The 10061-nt window shown below is 38.9% G+C and overlaps 1 protein-coding gene across 1 annotated transcript in view; it reads right to left on the bottom strand.

The window, feature by feature from the left end:
* Positions 1-7369, bottom strand: part of AGGF1 (angiogenic factor with G patch and FHA domains 1) — a 27504-nt gene extending 20135 nt beyond the window's left edge. Inside the window, exons 1-4 of the mRNA XM_012664628.1 lie at positions 6764-7369; positions 4500-4602; positions 2998-3197; positions 2016-2180 (exon numbers count right to left, since the gene is read on the bottom strand). Coding sequence (XP_012520082.1) covers positions 2016-2180; positions 2998-3197; positions 4500-4602; positions 6764-6985 — 690 coding nt within the window. The 5' untranslated portion in view covers positions 6986-7369. The remainder of the gene's footprint in view (positions 1-2015; positions 2181-2997; positions 3198-4499; positions 4603-6763) is intronic.
* Positions 7370-10061: the final 2692 nt, after the last annotated feature.

Raw genomic sequence — 10061 nt, forward strand, 5'->3', positions numbered from 1 at the left:
AAATCTAAATATTAAATGGAATCATCAGAAATTACCAATACTTGGCCATCTTTTACTCATAATGGCAATTTCATATGGTTCAACTAAACACATCAATAAAAAAATGATGACAAAAAATCTTTTTGAAGGCATGAAAACTAAGACATGCGTAAGGAAAAGCTGACCATATGAAAGCAATTCCAGACGCATTATTCTTTATGATTGTGTAATAATGGTTTGGCAGTATAAACCCCCAAACCCTCCTCTCAAAGTCATAAAACAAAGATTGGCCTTTTAAAGTTCATTATGTAAAATCACTGAAAAAAACTCTGAAAATAAAATTAAGCTCATAAATACCACAACATAACATTCTATAGAAAGAAACTGATAGACGATTATCTTCATTAATTGATTAATTCTACAGTAAAGTAATTTTATGAGTAAAGTAGCCATGCGAAAATGAATTTTGGCAAATTATGGATTAAAAACTAGAAAGATAAAATTATGTAATCACCTGCATTTATATAGATACTGGACAGTACTCCATAACCAAGATTTAACTGAACAGTCTATATTTTATTTACATCATAAATCCATGCAGACCAGACCTGGAAACATCTTATGATGTACTGAGATTGAGCAACTAAAACTTCCTGAAAAAGAATAATTTATTTTTCTAATTGTTGGTACTATTGCAATTTATCATCTTTATTCCATGCATTTTGCAGATCTCTTAGAAAAATATTTAGAATTCTCACCATCTTTCCCTTAACTAAGAAACTGAATGGAAGATTTCTAATCTTTATTTCCAACTCAACCCTTTTTAATCTGTTATGTCTGTCAGTACAAAACATACACTTTCAAAATACATGAAAAAAGTAATTAAAATGAAAACTAGCACAATAAAAACAGAATACAATGAAGTCCCTAATTTACTCAGATAGATAACCAGCCAAACATAACTGTTTACAGAACTGATGTCAGAAGAAAGAATATAGAAAGGTAGGTAGAAGAATGACAAAAGCTAATGTCTACTTGGAAACACTGTTTTCCTAGAAACCCAGTAAGTAATAGCTACTCCCTTTGGATAAGAATTTACATATCAATTTTCTGGGTACCAATTAGCATTGCCAATTAGCATACTCCTGTGAAAGAAAATCCTCTCTTCACAAAGGACTTAAAAAATTACAATGTCTACCATGTGCAGATTGACAAGCTAATCAAATCCTTATTTAGTATTATCATTATGTTCCCTATATTAGTTAACAATAGCTTCAGTAACTAGAAGGGTGAACATCTACTCCACTTTTGAGCACCACATTCTATAATTCCCCAGGGGACCTCAAGGATCTAGATTATATTCTTAGATCCTTGACATTGAGGTATGAGGGTGAGTTCCATCATTTTCATCAAATCTTGAATGCAATCCAAATAAGAATTAGACTTCAATATCCACAACACTGTATTATAGATCAAGAACTTTATTTTCTGGTTATGTCCTAGTCAGTTGTCCATTGTATTTCTGACCACCTTAATTCTCTAATTCTGTTAACAGATTGATTTTTTAAAAGTGAAATGCTTAAAAGACACAGAACATAAAACACTGAATAATAAACATGAGTATTCAAGAAAAAGTCTCCCCTTGTGGACTAAAATGGACTCATAAAAGTATTTGAGACAATTTTTAAAAATCTCACCTCAAGCCTAGAATTAACAATCTCACTTCCCTACAAATTCTATGAAAAAAATATTAGTTTAGGTCCTTAAACATTTTATAAGAATGTAGTTAATTATCTATTTTTATTAATAAACCCTCTAACATTTTTGTATGTTACTTCATATATAAAAGATTATTAGGCCACTCTAAAACATTAATCTATAATGATCACAATTAAAATTCTAGATGTGTAGCATCATAAGCTATTTTATAATTCTTCTGTCAAATAGCTTTTTGCTTATTTCAGCTTAGGGTTTAATATTTGGTATCAGTCACTAAGCATATAACCATACAGTATTAAAAGGTCTGAGATACTTACAGAATCATAATAGAAACCAGTGCTGTGGTCAAAATACAGTCCAGTATTTTCATCATAACTAAATCCAGTCTGTGACACAGCAGCTTCTGCTGCAGCTCTCAAACTTTCAGCTAATGATGAACCTTCTAGAGATGTATCTTCTGTTGCTAATGCAGACACTGGCTCCTACAGAACATACAGTCATATCAAATAAGACAAAAACTTTTGTATATCAATTTAAAAGTTAGGAGAATTTGAAACAATAAATAGACTTAGAACTACATTTAAATAATGATTTCAATTTCTATTATGGAAAGGGGTGGCAATCAATTACAATTTTAACTACTTTTAAAAATATTTACTAGTGTGTCAGTTAATTCAACTTTGACTCAGCTTTGAAGACACTAAAGTCAGTGACAATTATTTAAAAATAAATGATATCATAGAAAAGCAATTCACAAAATATAGACCTTGAAATATTCTATACGACAAATTATCTAGATTCTTCAATAATTACCTGTTCAATGGGGAAAAAAATTCAGAAAGAGAGATAGAGGTGAAAGCTACAGATCAAATGAGATATATCACACACAATGGAGATCCTGATTTAAACAAACTGTAAAAACAAATTTATAAAACATTCAGGAAAACTTGAAAAGTGACAGGATATTCGACATAAAGGAAGCATTAAAATTTTTGAGTGTGAACATGGTACTGTGGTAGTTGTCCAAAGTTCTCTGCTTGAGTGAAAATATACTGACAGATTTTGTTTATGTATATCATAAAATTTTAGAACACAATGTAGCAGGAACACAATTACACATATAAATAAGTTGCTAATTTTTGTTCTTCAAAAACTGTAATATTCTTTGCATAATTATACATAAGAATGTTACAATCTTTGTATATGTTGTGATGGACCAAAGAAGTCTACTTTTCTACATAACAACAAAGAAGGACAAGTTCTTGAGCATCGACAGTTTCATATTTAGCATTTTACTACCTGGGAATTTGAGGCAAAATGGTCTTGTCTGTATTGAACATTTTCTGTTCCATCAGTACCAGTGTATGTATCATTTTCTATTTGTAACTGGTCTTTAGAATTAAAAGTAGGAGCTTCAGTATCTTGATCTTGCCGATCTGAAAGTTCAGTCACTTTATTTGGAAGACTAACATCATTATAGTAGGTCTGATAATAATAATCTGTAGCAAAAACAAATTAAGTGATACCATATCAGAATAGCGTATATAAAAAGGACTTAATTTCAAAACACTGGCACTGAATACAAACAGCACATATTGCAAATAAATCACAATTTGTACAATTGTACACATTTTAAAAGATTAAAACTCATGGTGCAGATACTTCTGCAGAAGTATGTATCTTTGATCCTAATGTCTCCTTCAATACCCTAGCTGTCAAGCTAAAAGAAAAAAAGTAAGTAGACTTGGATTTTCCACAGCAAGATTAAAAATAAAATAGGTAGACAGCTTGTGTTATATCAAAAAAAACTTAGCAACTCTTAACAACTTCTAACCACATACCTTAATATTGCTTATCAATTGACAACAAAGTAAAGGCAAAGTACCAGGGGGTGATTTTTCTGTCAAATTTCTCTCCTGATGCTGACTTTTTTTTTTTTTTTTTAGAGACAGGGTCTTGCTTTGCCACCCAGGCTGGAATTCAGTGGTATGATCATATCTCACTACAGCCTCAAATTTCTAGGGGCTCAAGGGATTCTCCTGCTTCAGCCTTCCAAGTAGCTAGGACTATAGGCACACACAACCAGGCCCAGCTGATTTTTTTAAACTTTGTGTAGAGACGGGGTCTCTCTGCATTGCCCAGGCTGGTCTCTAACTCCTAGACTCAAGTGATCCTCCTGCCTTGGCCTCCCAAAGTGCTGGGATTATAGGCATGAGCTACTGTACCCAGCCCTGATGTTGACTTTTTAAAAAAATATATCATACAGATGTGTGCAGTTAGTACTATTGCTATGTTTAGCAATTTAGCTAAACTATGTCTGGAATAAATCAAGGAGAAACTTAATGGGAAAGATTACTTCTTCTTGTGATCCATATATATTAATACTAAAACTTTCTATCTCAGTTATTTTGCCTTACAATATAATGACACTGATGAGGCCACGGTCGACTGGCACTGTACACAATGCTAAGTGGAATGCATCAAGAAAACACATGCCCCTGGTCAGCCAGATAATGAAAATAGATGGTTTACTGCACAGCGAAAATTACTCAGTGAGTATGCCACACTGAAAACACATTGGCAACATTACAGAAATTATAGCAGTGACAATACATTTCTACTTTTTCCACCAGAAGAGCACATTGATTATCTGAAAACACCAAATCATACAGAGAAGTCAATGTTATAATGGTTCTCATATTTATCTAGATCTTAGCCTATTTTAAATTTAAAGAAAACTCTATGTTAACATGACATGAATGTAATAGTATTAGGATATTCTCACAATAAGAGTTGAATACCTGACGTTGACCAAGGAGTGTGGTTCTCTGTTTGTACTTCTACATCAGACTTTTTATTATCTTCATTTCTCCCACAATGGAGTATTTTACTGAGTTCTTCCACCTGAAAGAAAACAAGAAAAAAAAATTGAAAACGAGGAAAAAGAAATCATGTAACAATCTAATAATATATACCCCATTCTCCTACTATTACAAGTAATTATTTTTCTTGGTGAAAGTTTTAGAGAAATGCCAAGAGCAACTCGTTTCCTAGCTTTCTGTTTAAGTTTTCTGTATCATTAAAGAAATATTTAGAAGCTTGTGTTTTAGTTTTTTTCATCCATGTAGCAGATATTATCTCACACTGAAGTCCTGTCTGACTGAAGTGTATTGACTGAGACAGCCTCTCATCTGCTTAAGGCAATTTCCACACTGTTGCTCTGGCCTAGGCAGCATCCTTTCAAGGGCATTTTGGTGTGTGAGGCACATGGAGGACAGATGCCCCTCTCTGGCAGTCACCTTTTCTCTTCCCTTCTACTGCAGTTAGACTACTATTTAAAGAAAAATGTACACTGAAGATTTTAAGTGGCATTAACATATTTAAGTGAATAGTTAATCCCAGGTGGATGGCACTGAGTGATATTATATAATTAGGTAGGAATGGGAATTTGTAGTTTTTAAATTTTCTAATTTTCCAGGGAGAACTGCTGATCTTTTAAAATATTAGCATAAAAACATTCCTTTTTTTTTTCACAAGGATCCTGTTCACAAAGTCCCATTACTTAGTCAATCTGATTTATCAAATTAATAACCAAAATGACTCTTCAAAGATTAGCAAACAATGCTTTCTTTAGGATCTCTAACACAAGCAGTACTTTAACAATTTAGAATTATAAAAGGGTTTTTAGAAGGCTGTCATATTTTGCTTCCCTCCATCCATAATAATTTTACCACATTTATATCCCCCAGCACAGTTTCTATACATTACAGGTGTTCAACAAAGAACTGTTGGAGCCGGGGACGGTGGCTCTCGCCTGTAATCCTAGCACTCTGGGAGGCCGAGGCGGGCGGATCGTTCTGAGCTCAGGAGTTCGAGACCAGCCTGAGCAAGAGCGAGACACCGTCTCTACTAAAAATAGAAAGAAATTGGCCAAACAACTAAAAATAGAAAAAAAAAATTAGCTGGGCATGGTGGCGCATGCCTGTAGTCCCAGCTACCTGGGAGGCTGAAGCAGGAGGATCGCTTGAGCCCAGGAGTTTGAGGTTGCTGTGAGCTAGGCTGACGCCACCACGGCACTCGCCCCAGGCAAGAGAGAGACTCTGTCTCAAAAAAAAAAAGAAAGAAAGAAAGAACTGTTGGGAACATAAATAAAAACTTCCTATAATGTCATAATGTCAAGAATTTTGTATGGGCATACAAAGTCACTGGAACTCAGAAGTTATTTTCACAGCTCATTTAGTAACAAAGCATAATAGTCTGATGACGTTTTAGTATTCAGCCCATATATGTGGTTTCAGGAAATGTACCAATTAATTATGAAGGACTACACAACAGTTAAGCTGAAATTAATAACTATGTGGAAATAACTTGTCAAAAAAGAGTGCAACTGCCCAACAGATCAAGCAGTAAAAAAATATTAAGCTCTTTGTGTTTTCTTTTAATGTGACAGTTTAAGTATTTGTCCTTACTGTGTATCATGAAAACGAAACAAGCTGCTTAATGTCTCTACAAAGACGGTTATATCTTCCTTGCTTCTACAAGAAAACCCAAGATGAAAAATGCCCAGAATAGCAACCTTACACATGTAAGCATTCAACAGTTTGTAAAACTGTGACAGTTTGCTGATGTCTATCTAACCTTCTCAACCGTGTGCTAGTATCATCCTCATTTTATGGGCAACTGAGGCTCGGTAGAAGTTTACACACAGGGTGAGCGGTAGAGATGGGATTCAGATTCAAGTTCAGAATGTGACCTAGAATAAAATATTATAAATGCGCCTACTGCCAATGGGACGTTGGGACAAGTGAAAATGAAGTAAACGTAGCCAAAGTACTGAAGTTCAATTCACGCCACCTGTGGGGCACTTATTTAAATCAATAACCTTAACTCTTGGGTTTGCTCCAAATGTACTTGGAATTATAACTGCACTGAGCTTTTCTTTATTTATTTCAAGTACTTTATAAAGTAGTTCTGAGCCCTGCTAGGGACCCTTCCGACGCCATCAGAGGCTTCAAAGGCCTCGCCTCCGGCTGAATGGGGCGCGGGGTCGAAGGCGGACGCGCACCTGCGTGCGGAGCTCCTGGTTGTTGCTTTCGGCGCTCTGGTACAGCCGCTCTGTGTGATGCAGCAGCTTCTCGATCTCCCGCACCTGCCGCTTGCAGCTCCGCAGTTCGCGTTCCAACTTCTCCACCTTCCGCCTCAGTTGGGCTAGCTCAGGCTCGGGGGAGGTGGGCGGCGACAGCGACAACGAAGGCGACGGCGGTGGAGACGGCGCCTCGGAGGCCATGAGGTCAGGCGCGAGGCGGCCCACGGGCGCGGAGGGGCTGCGCTCAGGCCGAGACGGGCGCCGGCGGACCCAGAGGCCACGGGAGCGTGCGGGCAGCGAAAGGCGGCCTCACACTCGGCCGGCCGCGGTGGCCCCTGGCCATGACGCCCTGAAACTCGTCGCCTGTAGCCGACCGCGGCTTCGGGCAACGACCGAGAGGACGGAAGGCGGCCCTGCCCGATCTGCGCGACCTTGAAATCGGAAAACTTTACTGGCAACTACCTTCCCCAGCGACCGAGACAGCGGGAGGAGCGTTGGAAAAGTAGGCGGGCCAGAAAACCACAGAACAGAAACGCTCCGGCAGTTCCCGGGCTGAGCCGGAAACAATGGCTCCAGCGGTGGGCGGGGCCGAGCCGGAACAGGAAGCGACGGGAAGCGGGATGTACCTGATAGTGCGCATGCGCACGTGCTGCCTGCGGGGAGGCGAGGCCATACGTGAGGGCGTGGGGAGCTGGTGGGGAAGTGGCTACCGACGGCCTGGAGTGATGCGGGGCTTGCAGCCTCTGCTCTCAGGCATTTGCACTTGCCACTCTCTTTGAAAAACCTTTTTCCATAGATTATTTCCTAGCTCACTGATTTACAGCTGAGAACACTGAGTTTCCCACAAATGATATTCCAAGGATTAATATGGATAATGATAAACCAGGATTGGAACGTACTGTTCTGATGCTCTGCTTTTTAGTCATTCTGCAGATTGCTCAGTTTAGAACCCCCCTCCCTCCACCTCGGTCAAGGAAAAGAGAGCAAGAACATTAGGTCTGAGTTGCAAAAAAAAAAAAAAAAATCCCTGGTAGGAAAATAAGAGACTAAGAGATGATATTCTGTGGAACAGAATGAAAGAATGCTCTGGTTTGATGGATTTATTTGGTCTTTCATTTGCATGACCCTGGCATTGGTTCATCAGCCTTTAAATTGATGAGGACTTCTTTGGAACACAATTCCTTCCTTCCCCAAGGTCAATTAGAATTAGATCCTGAACTCTGGTCCTGAGATTTGCGAGGGTCAGCTACTGTCATCCTGGTTCTCTCACAGGGACCAGCATGGCGCCTGTCACAGAGCAGGTATCCATAAACGTTTACTGAACATAGCTAAACGTGAGAATCCTGTTTGTTGTCCTAGATCAGCGGCCACTTCCATTAATATATTTTCTTATTTTCTGTATTCTTGATGCTCTGGCATCTGGGACCTCTGTGATTAGGGAAGGACTGCCCATTCAAGGGTTAGCTAATTCCTAGAGATAGCAAACAACTCACCCCAAGCGTGCCATATGCAAACTGACCGGTCCAGAGCCCACCAACCTTCTACCTCCTTTCGCAGGCTCTTTCACTCCAAGCCAATATTCCCCTACCCTAATCATTCCAGAGCTAGGTACCAAACTACTAGGGACAATCCCTACACCTCAGAGCCCACTGAAATTATTCAAACTAGTCAGTCCTAAGCCTGCTTATCTTACCTTTCTCATTTCTTCCCACCAAAAACCGCAATAAAGACTCTTGCCACATTTCCTCACACTCCTTCTGCCTCCTTGTGGACCTTGGTATTTCCCCACATGGCCCTGTAGGCTTGGTGTGCCCTTGGGCTCTGTGAGTAATAAACTCTTTTCAATGGCAAATCATCTCCTAATTTGTTGGCCTCACCATACCTGAATGATAATAAAACCTACATTTTAAAACACTGTTCTGTATGTCTTTTTGTCCTGTGCACTGCCTACTAGTTCTGTCGCAAACAGCTTTCCAGGCAGGATCTGCTCTCTCTAGGTCCCGCACACATTCTTCCTTAGGCCTTAAGAGCCTTCTACAACCTTCTACAAAACACCTTATATGAAAAATTAAAGATTTACCCTATTGTCAAGTCAATAGTGATCCTCCAGCCATCAAAGGAAATTTAGTGAGAGGACACAGTATGTCCTCCATAATGTAGAATAAAGATTTTTTTGTCATTCTAATTTTCACTGATTACTTTTTTAAAGGGAGTGAAAAAATTTTTTTTTTCAGAATATTATGGGGGTACAAATGCTTTTGTTACATAAATTGACTTTGCATTGCCTGAGTCAGAGCTACAAGTGTGCCCATCCCCCAGATAACATACACCATACCCATTAGGTGTGAATTGACCAGTCCCCTCCTTCCCCACCAACCTGCCCAACACCTGATGAATGTTACTTCCATATGTGCACATAAGTGTTGATCGATTAGTACCAATTTAATGGTGAGTACATGTGATGTTTGTTTTTCCATTCTTCTGGTACTTCACTTGGAAGAATGGGCTCCAGCTCCATCCAGGATACTGTAAGAGGTAGTTCACCATTGTCTTATGGATGAGTAGAACTCCATGGTATACATATACCACAATTTATTAATCCACTCATATATTGATGGGCACTTGGGTTGTTTCCACATCTTTGCAATTGTAAATTGTCCTGCTATAAACATTGGAGTGCAAATGTCTTTATAGAATGGTTTTTTTACTCTTTGGGTAAATACCCAGTAGTGGGATTGCTGGATCAAATGGTAGTTCTACTTTTATTAATAGTTCTTTGAGGTATCTCCCTATTACTTTCCATAGGGGTTGTACTAGTTTGCATTCCCACCAGCAGTGTATGAGTGTCCCCATCTCTCCACAAGCACGCCAACATTTGTTATTTGGGGACTTTTTTTTTTTCTTGAGACAGACTCTGTTGCCCGGGCTAGAGTGCCATGGCGTCAGCCTAGCTCACAGCAATGTCAAACTCCTGGGCTCAAGTGATCCTCCTGCCTCAACCTCCCGAGTAGCTGGGACTACAGGCGCTTGCCACAATGCCCAGCTAATTTTTTGTTTCTGTTTTTAGTTGCCCAGCTAACTTTTTCTACTTTTAGTAGAGACAGGGTCTCGCTCTTGCTCAGGCTGGTCTCAAACTCCTGACCTCAAGCTGTCCTCCAGCCTTGGCCTCCCAGAGTGCTAGGATTATAGATGTGAGCCACCACGCCCAGCCTATTTTGGGACTTTTTGATAAAAGCCATTCTCACTAGAGTTAAGTGATATCTCATTGTGGGTTTTT

The sequence above is a fragment of the Propithecus coquereli genome, unplaced genomic scaffold (assembly GCF_000956105.1).
Source record: "Propithecus coquereli isolate 6110/MARCELLA unplaced genomic scaffold, Pcoq_1.0 Scaffold9, whole genome shotgun sequence".
Lineage (NCBI taxonomy): Eukaryota > Metazoa > Chordata > Mammalia > Primates > Indriidae > Propithecus > Propithecus coquereli.